Raw genomic sequence first — 18,660 nt, forward strand, 5'->3', positions numbered from 1 at the left:
GTGCTGATGTGCTAGACTAGTGTGATAAAAATAAAATCTGCTGAAACTGTTTAACTCTGGCATATGTTCATATGTTTGTATTGATATCAATCCAAAACACAGTAAAGTTTAATGAAAATTCTTTTGGAATTTGATTTCTTTAATGAAAGAAGCTTGCTTATTAAATCTAGCTTCTCAAACCTAAAGTAGCCTACACACACACACACACACACACACACACACACACACACACACACACACACACACAATATAGGCTAGTAAGCTATAAAATATATATTATATATTACTATATATTATACCCTATTTAATAACAATATCCACAATTTAGATAAAAATGATACATTCAGTCAGCAATATAGGCTACTTATTTAGATCAATAGGCCTAGTGCAATTGGGGCTATAAACCTTTCTCTTTAGAGGGTTTAAAAGGGCTTTACAGAGTTAACACTATTCATTGTTTCCACAACTTTTCAGTAATTTGTCATGACTAAGCTTTAAAGTTTTTTTTTATTTTTTATGTTTCCATGATAAATTTCACAGCATGCTGTCATCGCATGAGATATAAGCCTATTAGAACTGTAAATAAAGTTTAAAATAATTAAATCTTTTGATAGGTTATTTAAAATGTTCAGTGCATGTCAAATGCCGTTGGAACACATTATACTGCATATTGTGAATGATCGAAAAACATCGATAAGAAAATTGATAATAAACTTGAGATCAGTGTAATTTTAGTTTAAGAATTGTTTTATTTATTATTCCACATACTGTTCACGTGAAAAGAAGAAAGGGGATGGTGATGCTATTGTTGCGATTCTGACAGACCACTTCACATGACGAATGTTAAGTTATTCACACATGCATTTAGTGCAAATGTTGTAACAGAAAGTGCATAGCCGACAGCTCAAGCATGACAGCTCATTATAACCCAACACACGGAATTTCAGACAAGTACAGAACTGCAAATAGCTACAGAAGTCTGAGCAGAAACCCACAGTTAAAAAACACAAAAGTTTAATATTTCAATCTTATTTACATATTTGAAATAATTAGGATATATTAATATGCACAATTATTCAGCTGTCTGTATGGCAACATGATAATAATCAGTTCAAAAATTTCTGTTCATAGCGTAAAACAAAATTTTACAGGCTGCAACTGGACAATTTATGCAACAAAATTACTGAAACAACTACATTTTTTAACCTTCATTTTTAAATCATTACCTCCAAAAACCTTTTGTGCAAATAATAGGCTATGTTTGAGACGATGATGAAGATGCCCCTTGATTTTCATTCGAGTTACCCAGGAACTGGCCAGTGGCACCGATATACAATCTTGAACGCATTGGCCATTTCTGAAAGACAAAAACGATGAATACAAACACTTATTTTAAAACTGTTAGAACAAACCTCAGCCTATTCAAAACAAATGTGAACATTTTCTACTTTAAATTTCTATTTCATGGTAAAATAGGCCAATAACTGAACAGCAGAATTGATCAAAACTTACTTTCACTGGATGCAAGTAGCCATCGCCTTTAAGTGAATTCAAAGCTTCAGTTTGTTTTGTGTTGTCCTCTTCCATCCCTTCCTCTTGTAAGGTTCTCGTTAAATGCGCTATGTATGTGGTTGCCAATATCAAGACGTCGAGTTTGGACAGTTTGGTGTCCGGTGGCACCGACGGTAATGTTCTCTGCAGCTCGAGGAACGCATGCCTGAGCGTCTGCACGCGACTCCTCTCGCGCGCTGCGTTGGCTGCTGCGGGTCTCCCTCTGCCACCGAGGCCACTAGACGGGACCACCCTGGAGTGGGACAGGGCCTCTGGGCGCCGGCTGTCCGCTGAGAGCGTGTCGGGACTGGGGCTCGAGTTGGGGCTTGATGCGGGACTGTCATCCATAACTGTCACAGAACCAATGCCATCCATACGGATCGACTGTCTTCCAACCATTGAAATCACCCCTTAACCTGGTTAAAATAGTGGGCTACGTTAAAAATACACATTTAAATAGGCAAACGGGCACATTCATACAAATATTGAAGACTATGTCAAAAACACGTTTAAGCTCATACACTCGTAAAAAACTTTTATGGGAACATTTGCCTCAAGTGAGCCCAAAAAAATCTCATATCCACTATGAGTCATTCAATGTCAAAGCAATAAAACAGCCATACGCCTTAAGTTATGATTTAGGCTACATTAAATCATATCAGACCATGCAGTTTTAATACAACTCTTTAAGTAGACTTGTAAAGGTGCATTTTCATGAGAACTTGCTGAAATGTTATAACCATACCTGTATTATCGTTTCAAGTGCTGTCCTAAGAAACACACATCAAGGCATGAAAACCTCCACAGCTCGGCAAAAGTACCGTTGTAAAATATTAGTCCCTTTCTCGTTGTAAAAATATATGTACAGTCGTGGTGCTGCGCGTGAAAGGTCGTCTACGGATAGGCTGTATGTCCGCGCGCACGCAGCGTCCTCACCTGAATGACTGCGTAAAGTCTCATGAGCCTCTAATTTATCGGGCAACACAAAGAGCTGACAAGTGTTTCACTCCGGTGTAATTAATCAAAAGCCACAAAAACTCTGGCAACTGGAGCCGTTCTCGCATCGGTCGGTAGGAGGGTAGCCTATACAGTCCATTTTCCGACGCCAGAGGCAGCATTTTTGGTTACTTTGTAAACCACTTTGTAATCCACAACTTCAGAAAATTATATAAAATATTGTTTATTTAAGAAATAAATAGGCTACTCGTATCCCCTTTTTTGGCTTTGTTTGGTTCTAATTTATTTTGTTTGTTTTACCCAACAATATTGTAATTTTCAAGCTGGCAAACAGATCGGTGCATATTCGATCGGCACGGTGCTCACGACAATTTCATTGCCTATACTTTAACATTTAAAAAGGCATGTCGTCGATATTATAATTTTGAGCCGCAGACATCAGCTTCATTTTCTGGGACAACGCCAATAAATAAACTCTAAACACTGCAATCAACTGGCATGCTTGAGGAAATTCTTGTGAGACTCCAAATTAATCATTCTGTTTTCCGCAAACGGAGATGTGGGAGAATTAATGAATGGAATTATTCATAACATGTATATCTGAGACTGTTCTTAATAAACATTGTTTTCGTAAGGATGAAGTAACAGTATTGCCCGCAGGCCAATAATTATGAAGCAGAGCAAATGAGGTTAAGTAAGCTTCTCTGTCTAATTACTCTACATCTTTCAGAGGTTATACCCTGGTGTAGATACAAATTTCCCAAATACGCAGAAATTACATTCGTGCATTACTGTACTCACCGCGTATTCTATAGGCCTATATGTCTAAACATTATTATAAAATCAGTTTTATATTCCATATTCATTTACCGTTCCAGGCCAGAACGCAGTGTCCATGATGTTGATAAATCTGCTATAATGTGTAAGTTGAAATAAATCCTCAGTCAGAAAAAAAGTTTGCTATGAATCTAAAGATTAGCTCTGAATGTAAAGGACTACCTATTTAATTAGTAATTTAATTTAAAGCATGATGCAGTGAGATTTGGAGCATTCATTTGTTACAATACTCCATATTTGATCAGATAAATATAATAAATATATTATTTGATAAAAAAAAAAAAACACAACATGCTAAAAATTATATTTGATAATGTAAATAGCCTAACTAAAAGCATTATGAAACCTTAAAAATAGAAAATTAAACTATAGATGTAGTCAATATCTGTGATTTCACAGAGAAATTCCAATGGCAAATAAAATCTCACTTTGAGATTTTGTTATTAAAATTACCTGTTTCAACTAGGATTTTTTTTAAAACTATATTTAATGAACAATAACATTACTAATGCATGTATATCCTTATCCTAAAGAATGATGTACAAAACATGATGATATTAAAAAATACTCAAACATTTTGCAAAGTAAATTTATTACAAACAATCAAACAAACACATACACAAATATTTAAGAAATAATTGAATTGAAGATGCAAACTAGGCAGTGCAAAAGACTCACGAGAGCCTGCTCAGAAATTCACATTGTATGTAAGTTGCAGAGCTGAAGAGTCGCTGTATTGAAAGTGAAAAGTCCTCACACGACAATGACTTTTATAAAGCCAAAAGGACACTGATAAAGGGTTTTAAATCAGCAGTTTCAGATTTTCAGAGTCTGCCACTCCGCATTGGGATATTTAGCCCTCTTGACCTGTGAACACACCAGAACATTAATGAATTAAGTAAATAAAATGAAATGTCATGAATTACACTATTAACACAATATTTAAACAATATTTGTTGACTTTTATGCTTTTTGTGTTTCATTTTTTTGTGTGTTAATAGTCAAAATAGTAAATAGTTAATATTAAAAATAGCCAAGAACAATAACATTCTGGCACACACTGTCTAATATATGCTTATATAAATTATCACTAAAATCCTTCTGTTACTGGACCCCTATAATAACATAGAAAATTAGGGCTTTAAACAAATGTCATTCAGCATTATCATTCTTTTTACTCATACTCTTGCTTGGTACGTTTTTTTTTTTCATATAAGCACAAAAACATTCAGTTCATATTTATTGTAGCTACATTTCAGAGGCCACACACTGATAAAGCAACTGATATGATAACCAATAGGATTAACATATTTAGAATGTGAGACATCAAAGGGGTACGATTTGTGCAGTAAAAGATGATGTCACATTACACAGCACAGAACTGTGGTTAACCTCAGGCTAGTTCTAAAGGAGAAAGCTGTTTATTTGCATGGTTGGGAAAAATAAGAGTCATACAACTTGACAAACAGCAGGCATTTATCCAGCATGTCTGAAGGCAACAAATGAGTAGTTGCATGCAACTTTACACCGATAGCTTTTATCTAAGAATTTCTTTCCCTTTTTTAATAGAAGATAAGTCTTAAGTATTGGATAAAAAAAATAAAAAAAATAAAAAAATAGACGAATAGCATGCAGAAATTTCAGTTGTTCATACCTTCTCCCTCTGCTGTCTGCTTGAACTTGGTCTGTCCGAAAGGTAACGCCGGGCTTCCCGAATTCTGACGGCTTTCTAAGAGAGCTACTGCGGTCATGGGCAAAGAGATGTTGGGGGCCCCTTTGAATATCAGCTAAAGCAAAACACGGGTTAGTCACACATTGTCACAGAAACTGACATAATGGATGTAAGGCTTACTCAACCACATGCTGGTGATGATATACAATAATGGAATGTAAATAAATGATGCCTTGCCCATTACTAGGAGAAATGCATTATAGCAAAATAAATAAATTACTGTAAATTTCAAAGAACAATAATGACAATTTCATTGCAATGCACTCACCAAAGAAATTTTGTAAATTCAAATGCGATAATAGTGACATGTTAGGGCCCTGTTTTTTTGTAATACAAATGATAATATACAGTGTGTAAAGTCATATATTTTAATAATGTAACATTTATTTTAATCCTCTATATATAATGCATTAATGTAAATAATGACACACACACACACACACAGCAGCAAATATTTATACTTGTAAGTGGATTTGTGATTCGTCCTCTGATGTCTTTTTCGTCCTCTAGTTTCTTCTTTGCAATTTTTGAGGCTTTCCAGTTGATTAGAAACTGCCTAGACAGCTCATTTATTTGTTTTCCATCGAGGTCCTCTAAATATCAAGAAATAAATACAGTTTCTGTATAATTTTACTGACTAAATAATTATTTAAAATGCAAAGCACACCACCAATAAAAGTAACTATTAAAATAGCTGTGATTAAAATGCTTAATAAGTGTTATTGAAGTGTCATTAAAAGTGATAAATTAAATACATAAAATAATAATGATAAGAATTAAAAATAAATAAAGGAGAAACAATTTGAGTTAGCTAATTCTCACCTAGAATTTTGCAGACAGTTATTAGTCTGTCCCTGTATTTAGGTTTGTGACACACAGGATTTCTACTCAGATCCAGTAGCCGCAGTTGAGACCATTGGCTGAACACTGTCTCTAACTCCTGAAAGCGTAAAATAAAGGCATTATATGTTACTCTTAATCAGTGTAAAATAAAATCATTGGTAGACAGAGTAAAAAACATATTTTCCAAATGTTCCAAATGAGATTTTGCATCCTGGAAGAATCCTGAACACTGAAAAGATGTTGGAGATTTAAAAGAAGATCTGCATGGTTAATAAATAATCAGGGAGACAAAGAGGGCACAAGCATAAAAAACAAATTCAACCAAAACTTTGGAGGGGCAAAAAGTATAAACAAAACATCAGCTTGTTTTAATAAATACTGTCACTCGGACTAACAAGTTCCCCTGGGCAGTAGTCCTCAAGCATGTTGCCTGCAGTGTATGTTTATCTAAGGACACATTAATCCAGGCTGGAAATATGAATACTCTCTGGACACGCTCTGATTGTTCATTGCCTTCCTGTCTCAACTAAAATGCTTCCACTTTTCAGTCCGCGTGCAATCAGCTCTAGCGGGACCCCAGCGAACCGCGCGCTCTCAGGCTTTGATAAATGATCGTGTCAGGTCTGTCACTCTGAGGGCTTGGCTGGGAACTGCCCAGCGCCAAATTGCCCTCCCATGCGCGGGAGTGCTGAATGCACTCCTGACTGGGCCCTTTCCAGCCTCACACTGGGTTAATGATGGCCAGTTATGAACCTGTATTTGACCAGCGCTTCGATCCCTATCTGCACTGTCTGGCCGTGCGCCACTAACAGCCTCTGCAGTACCCATTTGTCACTCGGCTGACTGCCTGTCATAATCTATTTTAAAAATCCATAATGTTTCCTCTGGAATTGGACCAAACTGCGCAAGGCAGGAATTGATCCTTTGGGTGCTGTCGCCACTGAATCAATAGTGGCAAAGGGGTTGTATAAATTAAAGGAGATATCTGCTAAACATGAAAGCTTCCTCTGACACATGGATCACTATTATCGGTGGCAGTTGCTGAGAGAATTGTCTTTTGTGCTGTTGGACAAAGTTAGCGAGGTGCTTGACAAGGTTTTTTTTTTACTCGTTACACTACGGCGGAGTTCAGAAAGTGTTCCTTCACCAGTCACTGAATGTGTGATATCGATAGGTTGGAAAATCCCTTTTCCAGAAGAGGCTACTTTTCAGCTTTAGTTTCACTAAATGTTTGCCTCAAATGTTTTTTTAATACAAGGCTGAAGTTATACGGGGCACTGAGTGTATTTCAGAAGAAAATCAGTTCACTAAGGAAGGAGGAAAACTTGCGCTTGTTTAAATTGTCAGCAGAAGCTGTCCCTGGAGACCGGCCCGCTGATTTGTTGAATAATTCTGGCCCTGTGCAAGTTGGGGGATTGCTGGAAGGATTTGTAGGATTAGGTTTTTGCACTACTCTCCCTCTATCATTTCACACTTCATAGGAACATACAACTTCATCGTATTTAAACAGAACAAAAACTGCACAATGTAACTTTTATTGTGCTTATAAAATGAACCATTGTTCATAAGTATCTTATTTCTGGAAAATCATATTTACCTGTAAGTCCTGTAGCTGGTTATCAGCAGCAAAAAGATGGGCCAGTTCTCTGAGAGGGGCCAAGTCCCATATCTCATCAATGTTATTTTTGCAGATATTTAAAATGCACAGGGTTTCCTGAAAGAATATAATATAAATATAATTAGTAATGCACTTTAAATTTGAAACCAGTTCCACTTCTGGTGAATCAATGAAGATTTCACTGTTAGTAAAAGGAGAGCATTTAGGATTTTTTTTTTTTGCGGGGGAAAAATTGGGTGCACTTACACTTGCAATTTCATTAATTATCAAAATAAACAAAATTCTCAACTTTTCGGTTTGTTTTCCCATAGCCTGGGCGGTAAATACTCCCTGTTGATTTGTCAGACAAGGAGGCAGCCACAGAGACCTCTTTTACCCTCATCAAATTTTGCACAGAACTGCTTTGATACACATCTTGGTCCTTGAGTCGTACGCCTCTCTTCTGATTCTGACAGCAAACTCACAAGATGCTTCAGGACACTGTGCTATGTCAATCCAAATATAAGTGCACTAGATTGAAGATATAATTGAACAACCTAAGGCTCTTCTTCACTGAGGTGAATGTTAAAAAAAACGAGTTACTCACAGAGAGGCTAGAAATGGATCGCGGGTCAAAGACCAGCTTTTCTCCACGGGGTAGTCTCTGACCTTCCACATGCAGCTCCTTCAGGCTTTTCAGCTCCTCTAATCCCTCCACCACAGTGATGCTGTTTCCTCCCAAGAACCTCAAATATAGAAACATTAGTAGGCAACAGCAAAATATGAATGCCATACTTCATTTCAATGCAAGCAGGAATGTGATGAAAAATAATAACCATGCTTGCACTTTCATATACTTACAATTTGGAGAGATTATGCAGAGATGAGAGGTTCTCTATGCAAGAGATATTGTTATTTTGCATGTATAAATGTGTAAGGTTTGAGGCAAATCCCAAATCGCAGATTTGTGATATTTGGTTGTCATAAAGGTAAAGGACTGTGAGGTTTCTGCAAATCGATAGATCATCCTAAATGTTAAAGAGGGAAAATAATCAATAAACAGTAAAAATATTGCCATTGAAAAGTTTGGTGTTGATAAGATTTTTTGATGTTTTTGATAGAAGCTCACCAAGGCTGCATTTATCATACAGTAAAACTGAAATATTGTAAAATTTAGGATAACTGTTTTCTATTTTAATATATGTTCAAATGTAATTTATGATGTCATTCATTTCCCCAGTCTTCAGTGTCACATGATCCTTCAGAAACCATTCTAATATGCTGATTTGGTGCTCAAGAAACATTTCTTATTATTATCAATTTTGAAAACAGTTGTGCAACTTAAGATTTTTGTGGAAACAGTAATACATTTTCAGGATTCTTTGATGAACAGAAAGTTCACAAGAACAGCATTTCAATATATATATTTTTTAACAATGTAAGTCTTTAATGTCACTTTTAATCAATTTAATGCATCTATGGTGAACAAAAGTATTAATTTCTTTGAAAAAAATCTTACTGACCCCAGACTTTTGAATGGTAGTGTAATATTTAATTTAATGGAAACTAGAATTTGAACACATTTGAACTTGAAACTTACAATGTCCTCTATACGTTTGTTTGAAAAGTTGAGATGGGTCAGTTTCTTCAGATACTGCTGGAGAGATCCACTTCTGCAGGTTTTTGAGTGATTGCTTGATTTTGCGATCAGATGCACTGTCAGGCGGACCATAATGACTCTGTGTGTAAAAATATCACAGGATAGATTTCTCTTTTGCAGCACAGCATGTCAAGGGAATAAGAAGATTTATGAGAGAGCCAAAACCACAATAAGCAATGCAAAAACATATGATCAAATAGAATTTACAGTACTAGGGCTGTATTACTGGGGTTGTAAACTCAGAATGCTATCCTATCTATTTAGTAACCATGGTAATTTTGCTTAGGAAATAGAACATTTTCAAATCTTAAAGGTAGAGTCATTTTTGGAGTGGCTAGCAATAGCAAGCTAGCTTTGAAAGCATGAGATCCCACCCTTCCTTCAAACTGCTCTCCAAAGCCACGCCTCCTTCAAAACCATAGACTGTATGGACGTTAAAAAAAAAAACTATGGACATAGTGTCCGTGACGTCACCCATAGTTTCTGAAGAGTGGTTTTGAAGCCCAAAAGGGGGCGGAGCCGGCCGTCGCCATCTTGGCAGCGTGTCACTGCACGTCACTCCCGGATAACCAAAAAATGGGAAAAGAGGTGTATTAACTGAGGTGACGTGCCGGCTAACAGACAAACGGCTAGTAGGGACAGCAGCGGCAATCCACCTGTCACTCAAAAGGCAACGCCCTTAATTATGCAGAAATGTAAGGCTTAATATAATTTAAACGGATGAGTTATAAAAAAATTCACCCCCTCACAATTGTCATGAAGGGCAAAATTAGCTATATAGACCAAAAACACTTTTTGTACCAGGCTGTAAACATAGTTTTTTATATTCTCTTTTGGAGCCTGAGAAGTGGCCAGTCGATGAATTGCAGTTTAAGTCACTTCCGTGTTGGATTCAAGAGAGAGATCGGAAGGTTGCCGCTTGTTCAAAGCACATGAACGCACACAGCAGAGGTTCCAAAGCGTCACGAGACGAGAGAAGGCGTTAAACTACCTCATGTCTCAAATTACATAACATTACAATAATAATGAACATAAACAACTTGAAGAACTCTGACCTGTACCACCTGACTGCTGCAGATTCATTTAGGCGTGATACTGTTGCAAATTGCAATTGAAGCGTAAATTCAAATCACAAACCACTCGCCACGAGTGTAACGCCACGGGTTTCCATCACTTCCAAACTATGGTAGTTATGATGTGAACTCAGCATAAGCTCATTGTTTTGGTTCAGGAGGAACTGTAAAGGTGGCTGCTGTTTCAGTTGTGGTGCTCGCTGACTGACGTCTGTCTAACGGCATAGCATGAAACTCGCTGATGACGTATGATGTCTGCACTAGCAGGGTGCGCAAAGGTATGAAAATACATATGTTGACAGGCAGGTAGGACATCGAAACATTGCAATTGTACCGAATGCAATGATTGGACGAACATTTTATGGTCCTACGCCTTCCACAGACGATATACATTTAAATATTTAGACCACTTAAGTTAGTGATTGTTATCAGGATGTGAAGAAACTTTCAACCAGTATAACAAAAAAAGAAAATTCTGAAACAAATCGCCTATCCTACCTTTAAGTGAGAAATTAAGATCAGAAGTTTCTTTAATACAGCCCCTAATCTCTAAATATGTGTCTATATTGATTTTAAATAGGTTTTTGAAAGGAATAATTGATGTGGTGACCATTATTTCTTTGATGATATGTACTTTAGAGACAGCATAGTCAATTGACCCGCAAACCTTTGTCAAAATTACATATTTCTTGAAAAGTGAGATCGAGGCTAAAGGTGAAATAGACATGTGACCTCACATTATCATAAAGGGAGATCTGTTCTCCCAAGGAAAAACAAAATAACTCAATACCCTTGAGATATACATTGTCTGTAAGCTTGACACATCCTGCACATCTGCATGCTGTATTATATAACAAACCTTACCAAAAAGACTTACTTGGAAAGTAATTACATTTTATTCCGTATACTGATTCTTCTCTCTATATTGTCTTTTAAGAACTCTCTATACTGTCAACCACACAGACGATGAACATTAGGACAGAAGTAAAGGGAATACATACATCAACACATGACAGCAGGTCGGTTTTACACTTGATCTCAGAGCAGCAGACTATGGGGAGTTGACATGGAGAGCCTCTTAAAATCAATAACTTTCTGTGGTTACACTCCAGGGAACGGGATAAAGATGGCAGTTTGCCAATCTTTATAATACACCGCAGTATATTTAACAGTATTGCAATACACATAACGTAAATGAGCATTCTTATTTCTAATAAACAATGACAAGCAACGTAGGCCACTGTTGGTATGTAAACAAAAAAGGCACACGCGCGCTATAAAATAAGCACTGCATCTTCTTACCTTAATATAAGTATAATACAATGAGAGATACAATGTTGTGCATTAACTGTCGTCAGGTATGAACGCAAAGTGTTTCTGCTGATGTAATGTCCTTCTCCTTTCCTCTTGTCTCGGCTTTGTTTAGGAAGCGAGCTGATGTTGCCATGGCGAAGCGACGCGCGCCAGAGTTGTTCAAAATGTGGCATGACATTCTCAACCGAAATGGAGCAAAGTTTACATCGTTTTACATTCATTGTGGACTTTAGAACACGACGTTAACCGCTTGTACTGTTTCTCGATATATGTGTGAAAGAATGTTTTATGATGTTGTTAAAAGTCATTTATTCTACTAAGAGCTGTAGTAATTAATAACCTGTTTAATTCATTTAAATTAGAATGAACTTCTATCATTAAAGGAATAACATAAATGAACGTCTGAGTCAGTCTAATAAATTAACATATAAAAACATGCCTGTGCCCTTTAGTTGATATTTGTCTGAGAAGGCAAAATTAAGCCAAAAAGTAAAAAAGGCCACTGCTGAGAAATTATTTTTATAAAGTGAAGGGATTAAATGACACACAAAAATTTACCCTAAGTGTGTGTAGAGGATTAAAAGGAAGAAAAAATAGGTTCAAACCAAAACCTGTGGCCAACCATGAGGCTTGTTAGAGTAGACAAGACCCTAAAGGGATAGTTCACCCAAAAATGAAAATCCTGTCATTTACTCACCCTCAAGTTGCTCCAAACCTGTATGAATTTCTTTCTTCTGCTGAACACAAAAGAAGATATTTTGAAGAATGTCTGTAACCAAACAGTTGAAGGGCCCCACTGACTTCCACAATATTTTTTATATGGTTACCCATATTCCTCTAAATATCTTCATTTTTGTTTAGAAGAAGAAAGAAACTCATACGGGTTTGGAACAACTTGAGGGTGAGTAAATGATGTCAGAAACCATGTTTATCAGCTTCGGCTGGTAGACCGAATATTTCCCTCTTCTCTCTCATTCCAAGCTCAAACTGCTGCCCCTTATAATGCATATCAGTGCGGTGGGCTCCGGTGGACAGAGGCACTGCAGTGACCCGTATATTGTTAGGCTATATACTGTGAAGGAATGTGCTTCCTGAGACTGAGTGACCTCTATTTAGCATGCAGAGTACTTGGCAGAAAGGAAATGTTGCTTTGGTTGGTTTAGGGACGTAGAGGGGGGAGTTCTCCCCTTTTCAGACTCTCGTCTAGGGCATTAAACATGTTTCAGCTCCTTACTGCCATGCTTGTTGAGATTATTATTATAAGGTCCAAAGAAAACATCAGTGCTACCAAATATCTTGAGGTCATAGGTCCCAAAGGCTAGTTTAACATTGTCCTTGCGATGCTGAGTATTTGTGCTTATCGCTCGGATATATTCTCTTAATCACATATTTATCATTATTTCTCAATTTTTATTATTTTAAAACATTTTCTTTGGGTTCAGCAAATGAAGTGGAATTCCAAGTAATTTAAGAAGACTCGCTAATGGAAAACATACTGTAAAATTAGTTAATGGATTTGGCTGATGTTCATTTGCTCATGGAAAACACAATATGCTTAGGCTTAGGTTATATACAGTACCTCATCTCATTTATTCTCTCAACTCTCCTTTCCTTAAAGTATTAAAAATGCTCATCTGGTGATGATTATTAGCATCATTTGTAATTACAATGAAATACAGAACTTAAGAATGGTGATTTTTGATGACTGCGATTTTAATTAATTTAATCCTCTAAGGACTAAACAATTGGTCATCATTACAAGAGCAAAAAAAAAAAAACCACACACTTTCAGGCCAAAATCCACAAATTGCACAGGGCATAATTTAACATACTGTTGCTTTTTCTGGAACATAACAGTACATTTTAAAATTAGGTACAAAAACGTGCACGAGGATGACGTCACCACTGTTGTCTCTAAGAAAATGCAGACAAGTTTGTGTGCATGAAACCACACAGGCGTTGAGTGTCCGCCGCGATAAAGAGCAGACACGCAGTGCTGAATAGACTCCACTGTATCGAGCTCCTGTTTCTGTGATGCATCAGTGACAGGCCACAGTGTAACACTCAGAATCCTGAAGGATTGTGTACAACGCAGAGACAACCTGCACAGGGTCGTCCTGACAGATGCGCTGTGGCCATGCCAAGCTGTGTTTATCTTTGGGCCGTTGAGTTTGTTATTCCATTATGTAATGCTATGACTGGCAAATATGAAAATGACCTCTTGCGGAGCACTGCGGTTTCTGTTAACATGTTAAATATAATGTTTTTAGGGTGTGTGAATGGAATACTGCTATTACAGATCCCGACACAGGCTGTGGGAAACGGGAATGGTGCGGTACCGTGTTACACACTGAACCCAGAGGAGAATACATTTCAAACGTCTGGTAGCATGCGGCGCTAAGGAAAACTCATTTGTCTTGATCTATAGGACAGCTTTGACGATGAGCTGCTCGAGTTAGAATTTCAGACAAGACTTTATTTTTAAGACAAATTGAGCCGTTTACAGATACTAAAAATTACATTTAGGTAAGTTAAGTTAAGAAAAGATGAAGCAAAAACACAATGTCCATCAACTAATAAACCAGAACAGCGTTTATTTCTTTGTTTAAACAAATTATGCAAATATTCCTACAAGGAGAATTGCTTTGAATCGTTCAAAGCTGAACCAATACGAACGAACACGTAACTAAGCAAACACAGAATGTGAAGTCATCTAACTTCAGTTCCTTCCAAGTTCAGTTGGTAGATGTGTTCACTTGATTGAAGAGTTTATCTTTGATAACCTGGGACATCAAACCATGAATTGCTTCAATGGTCGTTTTGCAGCTGAGGGGCAAAGAAAATGTTGTTATAGCGTTAAAATGCATAAAATGTATTAGGTCACTATAGTACAAGTAAAAAAAAAAAAACCCAAGCTCATACAAAATATGAATGTGAAATCAAGATTCAAAAGGAAGGATTTTCAAAACTAATGTACCACCCCCGCCCCAAATTAAAAGCCTTTTTTTTTAAACCATTTTAAATTAATTGTAGAACTCAAAGTATTTAATTCATTTTTTTCAAAACTTTTTTACAGTTCTGTACAACTTGATTTTTGTATTTATACAAATGTGTGAGACCACATTCAAATTCTGTACTTTAATTGAGAAAATTAAAGTAAAGTAAAAAAAAAATAAATAAATAAAACAAACAAATAATATCGAAATGTTTTAGAAATTTTTATTTTTATAATATCTCTATAAAGCATTTGAATTATCAGTGTGTCACATTTGAAAATAAATAAATTTGCCTTGCCCAATTTATTTCACATTTACATTAATCATTTAGCATTTAAATGAGGAGGGTAATAGAAGCAATCAAGCCAACAACATGTGCTGTGACTAGTCCCAGTTAGTCTAGCACAGTACACGTAGGGAGTTTTTTCCCAATTATTTATCATAACTGACACTTTATATAAAAAGGGAAGCACTTAATATTGAATCAATAGAGATTGTATTACCTGTCACGTGTTGCCTTTGCTAGTTTGTCCTCAGATTTCCTATCATGTGTGTCTAAGCCCAGCATGAAACTGCCCCGTCCCAGCTGGGCTTCAGCCTGCTCGAGCTTCTCCGACAAGTCAAAAACCTGTCCAGTGGTGTACTCTGCATTCTGAAGGAACAAGAGCCATTAACACCACCATTTCGCTTCCTCTAGACTAGAGTCTAGGTTAATGCACGATTTCACAACAATACTTAAACATTCACAACATGCCTTTCGCTGATGGTCAATTCAAAAGGTTTTTGAATTGTTTACTGAAGCCCCTTGAATGAGGTCTCAAAAGTTTGCTGAAGGTGAGGTTGTGCACTGCCCAGACGAGGGTTCACAATAAAGACAGACTCAATGACTTAAGGTCTTGGTCTGTGGTGACAACGTAATCACTGACAACACTTCTTTGACGTAGCAAGACGCTCTTGACAAGTAGTCAATTTATCTCTAACGCAGCGCTCTGAGGCTGTTGTTTAAATAGTCTACAGCTCATTGAAAGTGTTAAACAAGGTTCATGACAGAATGTCGTAGTCAACTACGACAGGCTTTCAAAACAAATAGGCAAGGAAACAAAAGCAGCATCTACAAATATTAATCATGTGCACAGGTTGTCAACAAACCCCTGTCATATCATCAATCTCATCCACATAAAAAGACTTGTACCCTCTAGAACAAAACATCCTGGATGATAAGATAATAATTGTGTAAATAGTTTAACATAGATTTTGAGGGAAGAAAAAACGTTCAGTTTTTAGTACATCGTTGTCATGTAAATATACCCTTAGTTGCGTATAATTATGCATAATTTACTGTTATTACTACAGTATGTACATCTAACATATGTAACAAAGACATGGTCAAATAAAGTGTTAACTAATCATTTTACACCAATAAAAGAGAGCGCTTACTGTCAGCAGACTGGAGGAGCTCAAAGTGTTGACCCAATACTTATTCCACAGCAGCTCTAGGAGTTTGCGATCCAGGGAAGACTTAAAATAAGCCACTTCTAAAGCATAATACCTAAAAGCAGAAGACGGTTTATTGTGAAGTTCCTGTACAGCAAATAAAAGCACAAGTACAATAAAAGCAGCACAGAAAAGCTTACTGTTTGCAGTGCACTCCAAAATCCTCAATCTTGTTAAGAGGTATAGTCTGGTATTCAGATGGACCCTCATCTGGAGGCTTGTAACCCTACCGTTAACATTTAAATATGCGGTGATGTAACTCATATAAATGAATAGACACATAAATATGAAAAACTACACGGTTACAACAAACAATTTACTGATTACCTTCGGATATGTCCTGAAAGCTCCAAGATTGACCTTCCCTGCGGATATAGTCCTTGTGGGATCAATCTGAGAAGGATGAAAAATTACAAGGACTGTAATTAGCAAAACAGTTCAGTCAAATATAACAAATAAAAACAATGAGCTGCCAGTTTAGCAAGTGAAAGTTATGAGCGTCCAGCTCGCTATTTGCCCTCGGCACAAAATAAGCAATGGCAATGAAGGGTAAACTGTATAATGTATTCAGTTACAAAGCCAACAGCAATTAATCAGACACCACTACAAATGTCACCAAACTCTTTCGTATTTCGGGGGTCAAATATGGATCACTGATATTGCTGAATTTAAATTGATACTCCGCAGATGAGCTATTTTTCCCCCTCTGTCTTTAGAGATTGATGGTATAATGACTTTGCAAAATCAGCCCTAAAGCAAGCAACAAGTTGAACATTTCCAACAGCACTTACCACTACTGCGACAAAGGGCTCTTGAAACTGCTGGTTTAGCATCTGAGTGCTGACATCTATGCCTGAGAGCCAGCAGCCGTATCCAGGATGACTGTGGTACCATCCAATGGCATTCTCCAACCGCCCCACCTAAATGAATCCATAGACGAGCCTCAGAATTAATAACATTTCATCATATGCTGGCCATGGGGAGTTGACACATAAAATGTCTATGAATGTACAAAGTGTAAACTATTTATTTAAAGATTTGTATTCTTTTTAAATCCCTATTTTGCCTTCATGAATTCATTTTAAATAGTCTTGTGATTTAATAAATACATTTTTAAAAGTGCAAATATTCCACGTAGTCTCTGAATGAATAAAAACCGAATGCATACAAATTATAAAAGAATAAATCAAATATTTTTGACGATTATATTATATCACACCACAGAAATACACAATGCACGCATATTTAAGTTCCTCTGACGGGATCCTTTGTTTTAGGATGTTTACTATTTTTAAATCATCTTTGACATTTTTAAAAGGGCAAATATTCCATGTAATCTCTCAAATAATTATTAAAATAATATGTTTAGAGGAGCATATATCGCTCAGAAATTGAAAACAGATGTAAGCATACAAAATGTATCTTTAAAGCAGTGGATATTATCATGGGCTTATTCTTATTAGCTATTTGTCTAATATGAATGTTAGAGGATCTGTTTGGTTCAGTGTACCTGTTTAGCATTCTCTATATAAGCAGCCATGTATTCATAGGCTGCAGCCTGAGCATTGACTCGAGTTTCAGTGCCTTCCACGGGCAGTGCAAAACTGTCCATGATGATCATGGTCTCTCCATCCACCTTCCCCAGCATGAGTCCCATCACCTCCAGGTTTCCCCCAGAACGGGCATGCATCACCATCTTCAACAGTGCCAAAGCTGATATCTTGCAGTATTTAAAATAATGATGGCTGTAAACAATAAACGCAGTATGGAAACCTGTGTTATTAATCTTTCGAAAAAATGTTTTGAGGAGGAGGACATTCTTATGGTGTGGTATACTCACTCTTTAGTCCATGGTTTGGCCGCCAGAATCTCTTGTTGTTGTTTTTTATCATACTTGTATATTTCATCAATACTCTGAACTTCCTGCATGCTGTTTGACAGCTCCCATGTTTTCATCGCTATGCTACTGCCAGCCATAGCTCGTAATCGGTTTTTATGTCAAGATGAACTATAAAGAAGTATGTTAAACACCACTAGCAAATTAGGATATTTAAAGTACTAGATAATAGATCAAATGTTTAGTTTATCTAAATATTTAAACGCAGCATTTAGAGATCATTAACAAACCTTCTGCTGTATCCCTTTACAAAAACCAACTCTCAAACCTGAGTGAAGCTAGCTAGCATACGCGTAACTAAGGAATTATATTGGTGTCAAAATAAAAGTCTCAACGTAACGCAACGCCTCAATAAAGTTTTATATTGGTATCAAAATAAAAGTCTCAACGTAACGCGACTTTTTATTGTTGCTGCTAAGTCTATCTATCTATCTATCTATCTATCTATCTATCTATCTATCTATCTATCTATCTATCTATCTATCTATCTATCTATCTATCTATCTATCTATCTATCTATTAGGCAGGCGTGTAAGATGATGTATTAAAATTTAAACTTAAAAAATAAAACGGTATTCGGAACGCTGCAGCCTTTTCATTTTTGAGATACTTTAGTGAAGCAATATTTCATTTACATATTTTACTCTCAAAGAACACGACTGGATAGACTACTAATTACTAATTATGGGGCAAATAAAATATGCATTTT

The 18,660-nt window shown here is 36.6% G+C and overlaps 3 protein-coding genes across 3 annotated transcripts; all 3 read right to left on the reverse strand.

The window, feature by feature from the left end:
- Nucleotides 1-733: 733 nt before the first annotated feature.
- tcf24 (transcription factor 24) lies at nt 734-1,961 on the reverse strand. Its single transcript, XM_084398951.1, has 2 exons — nt 1,513-1,961; nt 734-1,357 (listed from the first exon to the last, which is right to left on the reverse strand). Exons 1-2 carry the CDS (start codon nt 1,948-1,950, stop codon nt 1,256-1,258), a joined length of 540 nt encoding a protein of 179 aa, XP_084255077.1. The 5' UTR covers nt 1,951-1,961; the 3' UTR covers nt 734-1,255.
- A 1,963-nt stretch (nt 1,962-3,924) lies between these two features.
- On the reverse strand, nt 3,925-11,744 carry ppp1r42 (protein phosphatase 1, regulatory subunit 42). Its single transcript, XM_084398942.1, has 9 exons — nt 11,553-11,744; nt 9,118-9,256; nt 8,379-8,545; nt 8,125-8,263; nt 7,518-7,634; nt 5,900-6,017; nt 5,539-5,670; nt 5,000-5,132; nt 3,925-4,212 (listed from the first exon to the last, which is right to left on the reverse strand). The coding sequence occupies exons 1-9, from the start codon at nt 11,735-11,737 to the stop codon at nt 4,170-4,172; spliced, it is 1,173 nt and encodes a 390-aa protein (XP_084255068.1). The 5' UTR covers nt 11,738-11,744; the 3' UTR covers nt 3,925-4,169.
- Nucleotides 11,745-14,129: 2,385 nt separating this feature from the next.
- On the reverse strand, nt 14,130-18,283 carry cops5 (COP9 signalosome subunit 5). The gene is made up of 9 exons (XM_084398946.1): nt 18,182-18,283; nt 17,895-18,062; nt 17,565-17,799; nt 16,846-16,974; nt 16,382-16,447; nt 16,195-16,280; nt 15,998-16,109; nt 15,064-15,212; nt 14,130-14,390 (listed from the first exon to the last, which is right to left on the reverse strand). Exons 2-9 carry the CDS (start codon nt 18,029-18,031, stop codon nt 14,300-14,302), a joined length of 1,005 nt encoding a protein of 334 aa, XP_084255072.1. The 5' UTR covers nt 18,032-18,062; nt 18,182-18,283; the 3' UTR covers nt 14,130-14,299.
- Between the last annotated feature and the right edge of the window lie 377 nt (nt 18,284-18,660).

The sequence above is a fragment of the Rutilus rutilus genome (assembly GCF_951802725.1).
Source record: "Rutilus rutilus genome assembly, chromosome: 24".
Classification (NCBI taxonomy): domain Eukaryota; kingdom Metazoa; phylum Chordata; class Actinopteri; order Cypriniformes; family Leuciscidae; genus Rutilus; species Rutilus rutilus.

Coding starts and splice junctions, on each gene's coding strand:
- ppp1r42 (XM_084398942.1), bottom strand. CDS start 11,737: ATGCCACATTTTGAACAACTCTGGCGCGCGTCGCTTCGCCATGGCAAC. Junction 8,264..8,378: donor CTGCATAATCTCTCCAAATT/GTAAGTATATGA, acceptor TCTATATTTGAG/GTTCTTGGGAGGAAACAGCA. Junction 5,133..5,538: donor AATCACAAATCCACTTACAA/GTATAAATATTT, acceptor GTTTTGCTTTAG/CTGATATTCAAAGGGGCCCC.
- cops5 (XM_084398946.1), bottom strand. CDS start 18,031: ATGGCTGGCAGTAGCATAGCGATGAAAACATGGGAGCTGTCAAACAGC. Junction 16,975..17,564: donor ATATAGAGAATGCTAAACAG/GTACACTGAACC, acceptor GGATTCATTTAG/GTGGGGCGGTTGGAGAATGC. Junction 16,448..16,845: donor AGCCCTTTGTCGCAGTAGTG/GTAAGTGCTGTT, acceptor CATCCTTCTCAG/ATTGATCCCACAAGGACTAT.
- tcf24 (XM_084398951.1), bottom strand. CDS start 1,950: ATGGTTGGAAGACAGTCGATCCGTATGGATGGCATTGGTTCTGTGACA. Junction 1,358..1,512: donor GCTACTTGCATCCAGTGAAA/GTAAGTTTTGAT, acceptor TTTGTCTTTCAG/AAATGGCCAATGCGTTCAAG.